The sequence below is a fragment of the Agelaius tricolor genome, unplaced genomic scaffold, assembly GCF_023055355.1.
Source record: "Agelaius tricolor isolate 1412-34295 unplaced genomic scaffold, bAgeTri1.0.p SCAF_2, whole genome shotgun sequence".
Classification (NCBI taxonomy): domain Eukaryota; kingdom Metazoa; phylum Chordata; class Aves; order Passeriformes; family Icteridae; genus Agelaius; species Agelaius tricolor.
In genome coordinates, this window is record NW_027269262.1 from 55814887 (window position 1) to 55831555 (window position 16669).

The following is a 16669-nucleotide window of genomic DNA, read 5'->3' on the forward strand; positions in this document are numbered from 1 at the left end:
TGACAACACATCCTTTCCTCCATGGAGAAAATTCCAGGCAACATTTCACGTATCTTTGAAGTAGATTATTCAATAACAAGAGTGGGGTCCTATGTTACAGCACTGGATTGCCCCTTGCTACACAGATTCATTGCTGCTACTCAATAACTGCCCTCCCAGAAATGGAAGGAGATTCAGTGCCTCTTAGCAAAGCCTGATGGCTTCCAACTAATCCCTGCAAGACTTACAATATTCACAGCAGTAGTATCTGAGGCTCGGAAAGTTTTTTCAATGGGTAAAAGACATCAAGGCTTCTAAACATTTGGCATATTAAAAGAAATGAGTTATACTATGTGTGCAACTTCTTAAACCACTTGTGACTAAGTTGACTTAAGGAACAAGACCGCACGAAATTGCAGACAGAACTGTATTCCCATTTAGCTGAAGGTGAAAAATTCAATGATTAAAAAAAACCATTGCATCATGGGTTGTTTCTCTGCATTAGACCTGTCCTATAGATCTATATTATTTACATGTTTGACACTGGGCAGTACTCAACTATGGTAATACTTTTCTTGAAGAACAAGGTACATTAGAAAACTAATTTTAAAAAGTCAGTACATCAACTAGTAAATTTAACAACCAGGTAAGAAGGCAACTTGACGAAATGACATTCTGTTTTCCACAAATCAATTATCTTAGATTTATTTAATCAAAGATATGATACAGTTACAAGCCCATGCATTTCATAAAAATCTGAACTTAAAATTTTTATGGAACAAAATTTTAAATAAAGCATATACAGATGTTTCTGGGTATTCAACTGGACTGGTTAGTCTAGAGAAATACTATTTGAAACATATGAGCAGAAGCATTGAGATTTTCATGTGATCGTTTCTTTTTCTCTTCCTCTTCCACTCCACACCTGAAGATAAATCACAGCTGAGTAACTCTATGGATTGAATCCTAGGCATAAGCTCATAGCTGAACTCATAAATTCACTTCCCATTGGTTACATACTTATGGTACATCCCTTTTAGACTGTTATTAAAAATAAAATAAATAAGGCTACATTTTAAAAATGTAGGCAGTATAACTACTAAAAAATGTCATTTATGCATTTAATATGCTGACAAAAATTAAAATTTCTGTCTACTTAAATTCATTTTTATGATTACAAGGTAATTCTTGTAATTCCCAAATGCTTTTGAAAATTGCTACCTCTCATAGAAAATTTGGGTATTTCTATGTAATGAAACAGCTGGAGAAATCATAGAGAAGATGCAAGAGATTAGCATGAAATAAATATTAGAGATAGTATTTAAAAGGCACACAAATACTTCAAACACATACAGTTTCAAATCTTTATTGTTTTAAAATTCTACATGTCTTTTACAATTACAATAATTTGTTACTTAAATGACTCTTGTATGGTTAATGTACAATGAGTTTTTTCCTGAAACTCAACCATGAAATACAATTTCATCAATATGATTTTTCTAAATAGATTAATACAAGACTTCTGTTTTGTTGGGAAGAACAAGTGCTTCACCTTGAATAAATAGCACAGGTGTCTTCCCTTCAGAATCTGTGTGATCAATCCATCGAAAGTGCTTTTGAAGATTGCAGATCTAACTGTGACTGATTTTCAAAATCAGTCCATCAAATTACAAGGGTTTTTTAACATTAAAGAGCATTTTCATGTAATGAAACAAGCTGCAGTAGTTATTTTTATTCATCTACTGAGGCAAACTCATGTTGAAGAAAAATTATATGATTATCTGCATGCAATGAACACCCTCTTTAAATAGTTGATGAATTTTACACATATAAAGAATCTGTTAAAGAGTGCAAGTACTTTGATAATGATTTCACAAAAGGACATATGCTGGTAATAATGGTAACTAACATTTAACATCTAAATACAAGCTAATGTATATTTAACAGGCAATTAACATGGCAAACAAACCATGTTTCATGTGGTTGCCCTTAGAGAAAATGAACTCATTTGGTCCACACTCTTAAAGTTATCTGGGTAAAAAAATTGAAGCAGTTAGGGCCAGAGTTTTTGATGAATTTCTAAAATGTCACCTGTTAAAAAGTAAAAGCAGTACATCAATGACGTATCTTGTCACATGACCTCAGTATAAAAAACATGGCCTGGTGTTTGGAGCGATGAATGAGCACTGAAGGACAAGTCAAAAAAGAATGGAGACAGAATGAACTAAAACTTGGTTGTGTTATACTTTCTTGTTCCATGGTACTGCTTTCACTCTGTAGAATTTTGTACCCAAAGGAACTTTGAATCTGTTTTGTGCCTACAAAAAAAAAAAAAAATTAAATGTGGAATTATTCTACTGATTTTTGTGCTTTTAAGCTGAAACTGATTCCCACTACTCAGTATTCAGGAGACCCTTAGGAGTCTGGCAGGGCTCTGGACAGTGTGGATGCAAATACCCAACCCACTGCTCGCTCAACTCTTCTGGTTCCCCTACTCTTGCTATTCACTGACTCAAAAGAAAAGCAGGAATAGCAGAACTCAGGACAATTTTCACCTAACTTCTTATGCAGAGAGAATTTGTCATAACTGTTAAAAATACTAAAATATACTTTTTTCTCTATTAATCACAGATGACTTCTCATTACTATTTTCTTACCTTTTTTGCCTGGCAATACTCCTTTTCCATCACTTTTCCTAGCACCCACGGTCTCCTAGATGCACCCGATGCTAAAGAGAAAATGTTTTTAATATTTTGGATAAGCAACTACAGGTACCAGGATATTACATTATATTTTCATTAAAAGCAGATTTTTTAAACAGTTTAAATAAACAAACATTAAGTAAGATCAGATTTAAATGCAACATTTTGGTGGCCCTTAGAAGAGTAACTTGAGTACCTAAGGCCAACACCAATTTTAACCTATCACAAATACAACTAGTGTTCTGAATTTCACTTTTCCCCACTTCTCTGATGCAGGGGTAGAATCAAGACATAGTTTCCTGAAGCAGTGAGACAGAGACAAATGGGTCCCTCAGGCAGTTGTTAAGTCTTGATATTTGTTTTATCTGCAGTTTTCTTAGATTTGTGATTAACTCTATTCAGCAATTGGTAAGGACCAGAGCAAGCCAAATCCATTTGAAAACAGTGAATTAAGTACTCACAGTAACATACAAACTGACATGGCTTTTATCTTATGTATGTCAAAAACCAGTAAGAAACGTCTACCATATTTCACAAAGCTATGTATGCACTACTAATGCCATAGGTCAGAATATTTTACATCTGGAAGTAAGACAGGCATTTTCCCCTCAGGTTTCACAGATGACACATGGCACAGATCCTTCAGCAGACTCACAATCCAGTTAGGGCTTAGTGGTCTTCTGGACAATACACAGTTATTCAAGATCTATCATCTTTCATCATAACTGCATCTACAGTGAGTCTGCTCAGGGAAATTATTTGACACCTGACATGCAATAACACAGAAACTTTCCCTGATAAGTTAGAATTAATACAAATTTTCTTTTGATGCATATTCTAAGATGTTTTTACAAAGTTGGCAGCACAGGTGGGTTTGCAAAAAACCATGATTGTTTAAAGACATTTCCTTCAATCCACTTCATGTAGAGCCCATGATTTAGTGCAAAGCATTGTTATTTTTCCTCATTTAAAAAGATTTCAATTTAAAAAGATTTCAATGCTAAGTTTAGATAGCTGCCAAAAAACAGCCAACAAAAAGCCTTGAAAATTATGGGATAAAAAAAGTAAATGTGTCATCAATTTGAACATAAAGAAATACTGGAAGTCTTCTCTGAAAATATTATAATAAATACCATTTTAATTTGGTAATATGAGCAAAAATATTGCTTGCAAACTCCCATATACTATTGTCTACATTTTTTTATTTATTATTTATGCTGAGTAGTTAAAGCAGCCCAATGGGAATGTTAACATACTCTGTGTGTGTACCAAATAGGCATATTCTCCCTCTTTTTTTTTTCCCACAGCTTACTTTGAAGATGCAGATATTTTTTCCCAGTTTTCCAAGATATTAACATCTATATAAATTTTTAATTAAAAACGTTCTGCTTTGAAAAATATTTTGCACCAGAACAAGTAGCAAAAGCTACAAAGATAGCTGACAACTCCTACATTATTCTTGTATTTATCATATGCACATAAAAATCACTTAGTGTTAGAAAGTTAAGATTGTCAGTTGTAAGAGGAGATAATTAGAAAAAAATCTGACACTTACCACACTCACCTGGTTTGAGATCCAGTGCAGCAAGGGACTCTGAGTGCAAGAAATACAAGGTTGGACTAACAGTAAACAACACGTAGTTGTCATGCCTTTCATCCAAGATTATGAGTACCAAATCGCCAACCTGAAAACTAGGGGAAAAAAGAAAATCACAGAACTTAACTAAACAAAAAGCACAGAAGCTTAAAGCTACATTAATTACACTACATTTTTCCCCCCATGTATTGCATGAGACAGACTAGGTTGAAGAGCAGCAGGCATTTCCATGTGCTGTGCCAACTCATATACATTTCCTATTTTCTGAGGACAACAAAAGCAGGCTACCTTTAAAAAATGTTTTTGAAATGTTCTACACCCATCGGCTCAGATTGTTTTTCTCAAAAGAACTTTCATTTTTTCTTTAATACCTAACTAAATGCTAATGTTTCAATTTTCTATTATTTTTATTCACTTGTACTTAAGGTAGCCATCACTGTAGTGGTGTTTACAAACATTTCTTTGTTTTAAACTGAAACAAAATTGAACACAGAAAAATACAGCAAGAACATTTATGCAGCTTCCAATCTTAAAATTTTAAGCACACAAGACAAGTAAGGGATGAAGTGTTTATCTTTGATCAAATGATAAAAAGCCAAAGAAACACTGTGACATCTGTATATAAAACATTTTAAAATTCTGCTTTTCTGATACCAGGGTAATACAAAAAAACCAAGTTCTCATGTGAAGTTTTAATTACAGAATTCAGAGAGCAACTTCTGTCTCCAAACTTCTTGTTCCACAGTGTAAAGTACTGCGAATAAATTATTTACCCATTAATGAAATGAAATCTAAATTAGTGACAAATTAAGCATTAGATCACAAGGGAGTTCTAGGAATAAATATTACTACTCCTCTGGGGATGAGGGAGGAAGTGCAAAAAAAGTGAAAAACTTCTCCATAGAAGGAGACTACAGATACACAGACAATCAATTGAGTAAATCTAGAGAAATTTAGGTCATCATCTTTAAAATTCATTTTTGGATTAAATAAACAATACTCCAAACTTTTCTGCCTAGACTTACTATGAAGACAGGCTATATTGACTTAAAAACATCTCTACTGGACAGATGAATTCTTCTTTCATACCATTTTCCTCCTCAAAAACTACCAAGACACTTGGGACAATTTTCAGATGCTACAGAGAAAACAAAATTATTCTTCACATCCTGATCTTGTTACAGCAAAAATTAAAACTGGTGTAATTCAGAAAACATTAATAGAAAAATCTGTGCAGGTTTTCTCTTTCTCCAAAGATTTTTTTTTTTACTATTCTAGTAATATATGAGACTAATTAATTGAAAGTTGTCTGTAGCTTTAACATTTTTCAAGAACACTTCTTTTTCCAGCAACAATTCTAAATGCAGCTGCTAACAGACTGATAATACTTAATAAAATGTTTCAGTTATTTTATTCCATTCAGTTAGAGTAAGACAAGAACTTGGAAGACTTCAGGAAGGTAAGATTTCTCTTGAAATATAATACAGCACTATGCATATTCAGGATGAACAGATTTCCTTTTTCTTAGACTTCAAGGTTACAAGTAAACAAAAATAATCTAAAAAAAGCCTCAGAGAATTCTAGAAATCCTACAAAGTACGGAATTGAAGAAAGTCACTGACAGAGAATTCAAAAAGGCATTTCATTGTTTATAAAAAGGTTTTATAAAATTTGATTTATGCTCAACTGGAACTGTTCAATAGCTGATGGCTAAATTATAGTGATCTATGCAACCTTTCACCACAGAGCAAGAACAGCAGAATTATAACATTAACTATACACTTATTTTATTGCAAGCATATCCATCTGTTTATATGAAAATTAACATGTACTTACTCTCTAATTGCTATTTTTTCAGAATGTCTTGAGGATACTGATGACATGCTTTGGGACATCTATAAAAAGAGAAAAAGCTGTAAAGTACTGGCAAGCTATGATGAAATGTACATTGCAGGTAAGAGTATGGCAAGATGATTTTTCATTGATTTCAAAGAGTGCCTAGTCTTGCAGATTTTATACTCACTCAGAAAACCCACCATACTTTTGTGATCCTGTTCTATAGTGGGTTTGGCTGTTTCTGGTTCAGTTTTGGTTTTTATTATTGTACTTTTTTTTTTTAATGGCTACCTTTGATTATAAATGTTCCTGCATAACTAACTTCTCCCTCTTTATTTAAAACTTGGAAGAGCTTTTCATATCAGTGCCAGTGAAGATTTACTCTTAGCATACACAAGACCTATGATAAAACTGTCCATTCTAACAGAGAAGTCACGGGCACCAGAAAAGGCTGATGGCAGAACACCAGAGATTAAACATGTTTATTGCAATTAAACTCTAGATGTTGAGCTCAAGAGAGTCTCTCAGTTTTTCTACAGTCACAAAATCTCAAGTTTATGGTAATCAACAGGGCAGCACTCCCTGGAACAAAACTGGAGTCGGATTTACTAAGACCAAACAAAAGTTCAATTCTGTAATGTCTTGGGCATAAGAATTAGCTCCTATATCTACATTTGCTTTTAATTCTGTTTAAATTAATAAAACACTGGCACATGTAAGAACTTCAATAGGACAAACTAGACCTAAAAATAAACATAAGTGCACACAAAGTTTCTACAAGGACTGTGATAAGAAATGACAATGGGTAATTAATGCTACTTCTATCTCCAAAGGAACACCTATCTCCTGGGCAGGCAAGTAGCTGGGGAAGCTGTTCAGACATAAATGTATCAGTTCCAGTACCCTCTGGTAACCTCCTTACAACAGACAATTCATAATTGCTCCACAGAAACTCTGACTAGAGGTCCTGCAGTTTTTCCATCCATTCCTACTTCCTGGACCATTTATACATGCTATTCAAATCAAGATTGCTCACACTTGAAGTTCAGCATGTGATTTTTCAGCTGTAACTCAGATATTGTTCCCTACAGAGAATTTCCTTCCTATTGTCAATCTTGCCCCCTGCCTTCCCCAGAGGCAGTACCAGCCTGTTTTTGTATGAGCCTGAAACCTATCCACAGCTCATTTTCTTCATTTCTTCAAAGAATGGGTCCAAATTGAATGCAGTGCATCACAGAATGCTCTCAAATTTTGATGACACTTTCAGCAGTTTTCTTTACAGGATCCAACTTCAGAATTTTGTTTTTAATTTTTATTTTTTATTATTTAAAAAATTTTTTTAGAGGCTACCTTTCTTTCTTGAAAAAGTCACAGCTAGCATAAAATTTGTCAAATTTGTTTAGACTGTTTACAGAAGAGTTTGAGAGTTCTCCTCAGATATACAGACCAGATATTTTCTTGTTATATTTTCAAATTGGAATAAGTGTTAAATGAAAACACAAAATAGCTTGATTTCTGTAGTTTTCCTTAACTTCTAACTTCAAGAAAAACAGAACAAACTAGAACGCTGAGAATAATTACATTAAAACCTAGTAAGGAATATTTTATTAATACAATTGTAATAGCCTTTATACAGAAAAAATTGTTCCGTTTCTCAATAACTCATTTACTATAACAAAAATCCTGTAATAACATTCCATGTATTAAAATGAGCTCCTTTTTGGTCCTTGTAGAAGTAACCCACAAGTTCTTCTGCAAAAGTCAATGACCTATGAAGATTTTCTTTTTCACACATAATGCCTTCTGAGCTCCTTATCCGAAGTACCTCAATAGAAATAAACACGGGTATTGAAGTGTTGATGTATACCTCAATTTTAGAAGGGCATTTAAAAGGAGGGGGAGAGGGAAAGAAGGATGAAGAGATAAATGATAAAAACTCACTATGTAAAAATTCACTTTATAAGTAAGGAATTGAAAAGCTATGAAGTTCCATTTAGAAATCAAATTTGAATTGCTTTAGAGACCAAAGAACCACCAATTTCTCCTACATGGCTTTGTATTAATCATAACAAGAATAATCCTCTATTTGTCTCATACACAGTGTTTCTTCCATTTTATTTTACTCTAATATGACAAGAGATCAAGGGTTTGATTCAGGAAATCTACAGAGAGGTTTACAAAACTGTCTGGGTGTATTTTGAGTTTTTATTGTAAAAATTACACTTAAATAAATTCTGTGTATTTCACTGACATTCTGAATTAAAAATAATCCTTGAAAAATTATACTTTTAGATGCCTTGCAATCTTTCCCTACACCTGGTATGAAGTCTAACTTCTCACTACAGAGGTACCAGTTCCTACCAAACTTTTAGGTATCACCTGTCAGTTAAAGAAAGTGTGATCTCCATGGCCAGTCCAACCAAAGGATGTGCCCGTTTCCTATACACATAGGAATTTTTTAAGACTTAAAATTGAGACCTGCTAGCACAGATAAAGTGGGAATAAATAAAAGGAGAAGAATTAATATTACAGGAATCAAGGGCACTCTGTCACTAAATTATTTTTCCTTCCATAGGCATTTACTGTAGCATTTCACATGGTGGCTGCCTGCTACCAGCTAATAGGCAGAATTACAGTTTCACACCTTACTGAGGTGGCAGGTGCAGTTTTCCCAAAACAATCTGTAAGTTATTGTTAACACTCCCAATTATGCTTAAAGTGTAGGCATATTTGTACTCATGTAAACTGGCCTTCAATCTACTGCTGCTGAAAACTGAGTCACAGTGCCCTGGAAATTACCACCCCATTACCCCAACTCTGGATGGTCTGTGTTCTTTGGGAAGAAGTCACTTTTCAGTCCTGTGAATCTTTTTCCATGAGAAGACTAAGCTCATGTAACCTCTGGAAGGTTATCAGGTTCCCTATTCACCACTTGCCTTAACACTTTAAATATTTTTAAATAAATAAAAAAAATCTTAGATATTAACAAACTTAACATTTTTAAGCTTTTCTTACTTTTTCATGAGGCTTAAAAAATGGATTGCACAAATACTTACCAATCTTTGATTTAATCTCTTATTTTCCTCTTCTTTCAACTGCAAAGTCTAAAAGAAAATCTTAATCTGATTAACTGGATATTATACTTCATACAGTACAAATTTTTTTTTTAAAGTTCTAATACGACTAGAGCCCAACTACTTGTACAATACTACATCCTTCAGTTCTAAAACAATTATCAAAGCATCTTTTGAACAAAGACATGCAAAAAACCCCTTGAATTCTAGAAATTATCCTAGTGCTACAAACCCCCATGCTAAGATTGTACCTGCATAGTCATACTTCTCTTTCAGTTAGAAAAACACGTAAATGATAGAACAGCAAAAGAAATCTAATATATTATTATGTTATAGCTTCTACCCATGAAAAATCCTTTGCAATCAAATGACATAAAAAAGCATGTATGTGCTCATAGTCAGAAACATCCAGGCAGTTGCTTCATACAGTGTCACAATCCATTAACAGAAAGCATTCCTGTTCTTTATTTGGTCCCAGATTTCAGTCCAAGTGATCCTAAAAAGTTGGAAGCTAATGATACCTTTTTTTTTTAAAAAAAAGGTCAACTTCAAAGACAACTGAGATGAAATTAGATATGACTGGCCAGTTAAAAATTACTAGAATCTGAAATACTCCAGCGTAACTACTAGAGGTCAATCTCACATTTTACCAAGAATACAGTCTATGAGGAAAAATTACCCATTTTTATGAGAAAGTAGCAAATCAACCTTAAATCCTGTTCAGCTGTTTTGTGTTTTTTAATTAGAAAAAGAATTTGTAACTTTTTTTCCCCTATATAAATTCTCTGTATCAATGATCTGTCACTCCTAAAAGGAGTGACAGATCAGTTACTTGTACTAAAACCCAGATGAACCTAACAAGGATAGGCCAAGAGTAATGTTTTAATAGTTATCTTGAATTACTTCAGTGAATTACAGTGATCCAAAAATACAATAAAAACGATTCCCTGAAATCATATTTATAATCCTTGCAGACACTATGATGCATCAGAGCATATAACTGACCACAGCACTTCACATGTACATACTTTTAAGTACTCAGTTATAAGTACATAACCTGACAAACAAACAATCTACTCACTCTTTCTAGCAACATTATCCTCTGCTTTTCTTCAGACATATGAACATTTTCACTAAAAAAGAAAGAAAATGGAGAGATTAAAAACTAACCTTTTTTTAGTAATCAAAAATTGTCTTTTCCACACTCACCTGTTATCTTCACTTAGTGAGGAGTGTTATACATTTGCTAGCACAGAAGAAACCGCATAGAAAGACATTTAGGAATCAGCATCGATATTTCTAGATGGGGTTTTGGAGTTTTTTTTCCTTTTCTTTAAACCAAAGAGGTTCTTTGTTGCAACAAGCCAGTGAATTTTCAGCCATTGATTAGTTTATCAAGCTATATCAGGGCATTTCTTGGTATTTTGCATTGTTTTCAAGACACCAGGATGAAAGATACAGCCCCACACGCTTTGACAGTTAACCCCTGATATTGCAATTCAGCTCTATCATGTCCTATTTTCCTGGTATGTAGCTCAAAAGCTACTGGGGAGTATTCTGAAATGCCCTGGGACTCTCTGGTAGAGACACTAATGTGAACTTGCTACTTGTTGCCTTTCATCTGTGGTATAAACTGAGTACTGGAGCATGATAAAATAAATGCTAACATCCCAAGTAATTGCTTAAGAACATAAACAGTAATTCCTAAAACAGTTATAATGTACTTTAAAAGCAGTTTAAATAGGGAAGAAACAATGATTTTCTAGTCCAAACTGATTTGGTTGAGAAAACAGACAAGTTTTGGGATGAAACATGCTATAAATCCAATCAAAATTATCAGAAAACTAACAGATTATAAATAAACCATACTTTTCATTACTTCATTTCAGTTAAAAGGCTGTTTAGCTCTCATGTAATAGGAAGCAGTCAACAGAAACCTGTGAAAGTTTCTGTCTAATCATACCTTGGGTCATAATTTTTTTGTTAACAAGCTCACCTTAAATTTTTTTTTGTACATCTGTTTTGAGAGTGCAGGGCTAGAATGATTACTATAAAAAAACAGCTCTTTTTTTAAAGATGGGGTATTTCCTGGTTTTATTATCAGTGCAAGTTTAACTTGGCAAGGACAAGTTTTCATCTTTATTTCTACAAAGCCATTAAGTGCTCTGGGTATGTGATTCTGGGTTAGGCAGCATTGGTTGTGATGCACACTGACTAAAGTCAATGTAAGTACATCTAACTATTTTGCTCTTGTCCTCTGATAAAAACCTTGCTCCTCTTGTGTGTTTGCCTGTCAGGTTTCTTACTTCTGTGAAAGGTATGGAGGAGAAGCCTGGGGTTCTTTAAAACGCTGGTGGCATGAAAATGAGACACTGTTCAAAAGATATGTTAGTAAAATGCAGCCTCCCAGCTCATTCACCATTACAATTTTCCTTCTGTTTGACTTAAGTTTTGAATACTTAGGTATATTCTTTTACATCAGGATTGTGGGGCCAAGTTTCACCTTGAAGCTGCACACTTGAAAGTCATCAAACCCACACATTCCTAATGATTGTGACACCACAACTGTATGTACATGTATATTTAAAAGAATATTTGCAGGAAGAGCATCAAAGGCAGGAGAGTTAAACATGCTCACCTGTATTTCACACTCCCCAAGAGCACACATTTCCAGAACAAGAGCATGCTATATTTCTACTCTAATGCCCCATACTTACTGCACAGCCATCATACTGGTTTCCATCGTGGAATCCATTCTCCCCTCAGCCCCAAAGTCAGCAACCAATCTCTCTGTGTCTGTGGGCACGTCAGCTGCACAGGCTCCACAAGCTTCTGATGCTACTGCCAAGTAGGTTGATGGAGAAAAATTACTACTTCTCAGTTTACTAACTTCTTCTTCAAGTTTCTTCTTCTCTTCAAGTAAGCGAGCTCTATCTTCAGAAAGTGTTTCAATCAAATCTAGGACAGAAATAAACGGAATTTCTTTTAATTACAGCAGCACTAAGGATCAAAACCAATCTGCAAAGAATAGAACAGTCCTATTAGAAAAGATGAAACTTCTTCAGAACCTTGCTTACCCTTATCTTTTTCTTGCTGTTGTGTAAGCACTTTTAATTTGTCACTAAGATCATTAATTATGTTTTCTTTTTTCATTTTCTCTCTTGCCAGAACAGTGTTAAAGTTGGTCTGAAAACAGAAAGGAAGTATTACTGAAATAAGGAATGTACTGTAAAAATGTAATGCAAAATAGTACAAAAAGACAGCATGCATTTCAGTTTTCTACAATAAAAGAAGAAATCAAAACTTTTTTACTTATTGCTTTGATGAAGAAATAAAATGCCAGTACATTTTATTTTTATGTTTTTCTTTAAAATTTTTTTGTAATTAATTTCATTTTTAACCCTCTAATTCCCTCAAGCCTGATACATACAAGTAGTACAGTAAGAAATAATTTTAAGAAACCGTAAGTTGTTGATTTTTCTTTAATATGAATACTTTTTATTCCAGTTAATGTAAATTACTTGAGCATTCTATATTTAAAACAGTTACTTGAAGGGTTCATATTATTAAGATAAAGCTGAACTGCATCCAGATATGTTACATCAAATGAAAAAAAAATACCATTACCAATACACTATATAACTAAATTAAAAATACATTTCAAGTCATGCATTAATTCTTCAGTGAGCAATTAATTATTGCAAAAGATACACAGGAATCCTGGTTAATAGCTTGAATAGGTGAACATAAGAAGTGGCCAGCATAGCCTTCAGTACCAGTCTAACAAATCTTTCCAGTTCTTCAGTCCTTCTACTGATCATTGTGCCCTTTAACTCTTAGGGTGCCGCTGAAGAGACAGACAAAACCTACTAACAACCATCTATTAAAAGGATATTTCAAATTACTTTTAATTCTTCTGTGACTTTGAAGATTCTCTTGATATATGCCTATCAACTCTTAAAATGCAAACTATTTGGTGGGCTACACAACTTACATAGAGCACAGCAGCCTTTGTTATATGTCTGCATAACAAAACTCTGTTATATACATATATATAACAAATATACATATATATAACTTTCTTATATGTCTACATAGCAAAAGCATAAGTGACACCTCTAAGGAAACTTCCCAGAGGAAAAAAAAAACAAAACCCAAAAAAGACAAAGGCAAGACTAAATAGCCAAAATATTCAGTAATCAGCAGAGGCAGCAAAGTAAACTGTCAGCACTGACTGTTACATCCTTTTTCTGGGTTTGGGGTATTTGTTTGCTTTGGTTGGGGTCTTTTTTGGGGTTGTTCATTGTTTGTTGTTTTTTTAAAAATGTTCCAGCTTTCCTTGGAATTTGCTGTCAATGCCTCAGAACCTTCCCTTCCATGCTCTGCTCCAGAAATGAAGAATACTATTAGATAATGAGGAAAATGGAATACTAAGAAATATTGGAAAAATAAATCGAATTATTATCAATCTAGGAAAAAATTCCTATTAGATTTACTATGTAAGGCTAACTTCAGCATTAATGCTTGCAGCCCAACTGCAGTAAGACCCCTTTCTTTACAGCCATCTGCAACTTTGTGTTCCCTACTCCCTGCATCAAGTGATTCACTGCATTCATTCACCAAGCTGGCTGATCACCACCCTTGTCTCTTTGTCCTTATTTGATCCTACCACAGCTACAGTAAGGAGAAGTGCTTAAAACAGAAAATCCTTTCTCAGTGTTTAAATGCAACAAAGCTGCAGATAATAGCTGTTACTAACAGATTTAATTTAAGAACTTGAGACTCCTCTACAGAAACTAAGAGGCTCAAGATGTTTTGAAAGGAAAAAATGTGTGGATACAGATGTAAAATAATAATCCAGTGCAATGTGATTTTTCATCAAGATAAGGACTACACGGTGGCTTTAAGTTTATTATGTAAAATGCAACATACATTGTTTGAACCTCAAAATACAATATATTTATGCTTTGAACCTCAAAACACCACCTGTCCATGGTAATAAACTTTAAAAGCCAGCGAAATACTAATTGATTCCAGATCAATTAGTATTTCAAATAATTAATTTAGTGTTGTCCACAAATTTTTTAATACCTGGTCTCTTTCTGCAGTTGAAGAAATGACTGAATATAGATTCCAAGCACTTAAGCAAAAGAAGTCACAAAAATTGATTCCGGATTGCCAGTTGTTTGGTAATTGGTTTCGCCTTCTGTTTTTTTGTTTTTTTTTTCCAGTGGAATTTTTTTGTTTGTTTCTTTGTTGTATTTTTTTTTTCCTTAATGCTTAAATGTTTGACTACATTAACACATAATATCCTGGCTTCAGATAATCACACAAATTTAGGATGTGGATATGTTACAGAGCAAAAGAGAAAACCGTACTCTAACTTCAAAGCAGCAAAAGAACACAACTGTCCTGGGAGTAAAAATAATTTAAAAAAAAAAATCAGCTTTACCTGCTGCTCTGCAGTGAGTGATGTTCTGATGTTCTGCATTTCTTCATTTTTTCTTTTCTCTTGTTCTTCAAGTTGCTCTAAGAACTTCATTTTTTCTTCCTGAAGCTTCTCCTGAAGTTCAGCGACTAAGTTTGATTCAGCAGATGATTCAGCAGGAGGACTTAAAAGAAAATGTTTAGGCTTTAAATGTGCAGCATATACCAAGGCCCACAATACATGAAATAAACATACACACAAGAAGTCAGACGTTCATTCTGAGACATTATTTCTGAAGTATTTACAAAATACTATATTACAATTAAACCATTACTAACTTCAAGTTCTACTTTTTAATCATGAGCATCTCACCAATTCTTACTCGGGCTTTCTCTGTTTTTAGCATAGCATGCTGGCTCTAATTTTGAAGTTTTGTGGTGGGAGAGGACTTTTGTTTATACTTTTAGTAACGTAACAGAAAGTCAGGAAAGTAGCAAAAAGAAACTATCAACTTCACAAAGATACTTAGTATGTCAAAATGCAAAACCTTCAGAAATATCACATAAGGAAAATAATTCAGCAGAAATCTGATGCTAAGGAATCCAGATTTGAAACTCAAAACTCTGGACTGCAGAATCTGGAGGACAGCAGTGATGATCATAAAGGAAGGAAACCATCAACAGTCACAAAAGCAGGATAATGACCTTAAATGGCTTTTGAAACAATGTTACATAAGCCAAGTATTTTTCACCACTGATGCAAAAACTAACTACACTCTTCTGTGCTTTGGCTTGAGTTATCAAGAACACCTCTGAAGAACTTTAGAATAGAGAAACCCTGTTGTTGGGCAACAATTGTGAAAAATTGTATTATTTTAAGTTTCTATTATTCATCTGCACCAGAATCATATTTAAACCATATTGATATTACAACTAATCATATTTAAACCCAAAGCTCTTAGCTGAACTAAACCAAAGCAGAAATTGTCTGCCTCTCAGATGGATTGCCTGGACTACTGCTTGCAAATGACAGCCAAGTAAATGATATTGTTGTTCTGCAAAGGATGCTAGCACATTACTAGTTTTTATATCTCATCACTGTACCAGGCAGTAGGTTTATATATTTAATCTGAAAAGCTCTTGTCAACTACAGCAACAATGACAATGGCTAATGGCTTCATTATTTTCAAGATACCAAAAGCACGTATCTTCAGATTGGGGTTTCTTTGCAAGCAAACACTTGCACTGCTCTAAATGACAAAGAATGTACTTAGTAACACTGCTACTTGTTCTACCACATGGGCATATACTGAATATACAAACTATTATGCAGCAGCTAAGCACTCAAAAAGCCCATAAGAACCTCTAAATAAAAGAGCTCTAAAAGCCAACCCAAGTTCTCAGAGTGGCTAAACAGCCTCTGACATTATAGAAGTCAGAAGTAAAATAAGCAGAGAAAACAAAGTCATGAAACACTCAGGCAAATATTTTTTGTGCCACCAAGTACACATTTTCATGCTTGATTAAATTTCAATTTATTTCTAAATGAAGCCTAGCTAGGAGAGAGAGAGGACATGCACTCTGAAGCTCCACTACATATGGTGGTCTGACAGAAGTGGCTGGGCAATACTAAGACTGCAAGATATCAAAGCAGTAATTCCATCTTTAAAGCAGTTGGGATTCCTATTCTACTTTTAACATTCTTTAGAGTATTACAGATATTTTAACTAACCAGAAAACTGTTTCAAAATGCTTAACAACAAGTCATTAAAGATATTGTGGTTTTCTCTACTGTTTTACACTACTACATAGTGCAGATAGAGTAAATGAAACTACAAATGCCTTGCAGTCTTATTATCCTTCTTAATCAAAATGACTTGATTTTCAGACACACCAAACTATGTTAATTTTTATACTGTGGTAATGCATGGATAGCAAACATTCCTTTGTTGCCTCTTAATATTTATGTTAGTTTTCATGGAAAAACCTAAATTCCTGACACCAGTGCAATACTCAGGTAAAATTTAACAATCTGTCTCTCTGTCTGTACCTTC

At 33.9% G+C, this 16669-nt stretch overlaps 1 protein-coding gene across 3 annotated transcripts in view; it reads right to left on the reverse strand.

The window, feature by feature from the left end:
* Positions 1-1329: 1329 nt before the first annotated feature.
* Positions 1330-16669, reverse strand: part of RB1CC1 (RB1 inducible coiled-coil 1) — a 65913-nt gene continuing 50573 nt past the window's right edge. For 2 of the 3 annotated variants that reach the window (XM_071419403.1, XM_071419422.1), the window contains 9 exons: positions 14641-14800; positions 12266-12374; positions 11906-12146; positions 10270-10321; positions 9171-9218; positions 6115-6173; positions 4237-4373; positions 2637-2707; positions 1330-2297 (listed from right to left, as the gene is read on the reverse strand). In XM_071419403.1, coding sequence (XP_071275504.1) covers positions 2220-2297; positions 2637-2707; positions 4237-4373; positions 6115-6173; positions 9171-9218; positions 10270-10321; positions 11906-12146; positions 12266-12374; positions 14641-14800 — 955 coding nt within the window. In that variant the 3' untranslated portion in view covers positions 1330-2219. The remainder of the gene's footprint in view (positions 2298-2636; positions 2708-4236; positions 4374-6114; positions 6174-9170; positions 9219-10269; positions 10322-11905; positions 12147-12265; positions 12375-14640; positions 14801-16669) is intronic. The other variant, XM_071419413.1, reaches the window with a different exon arrangement.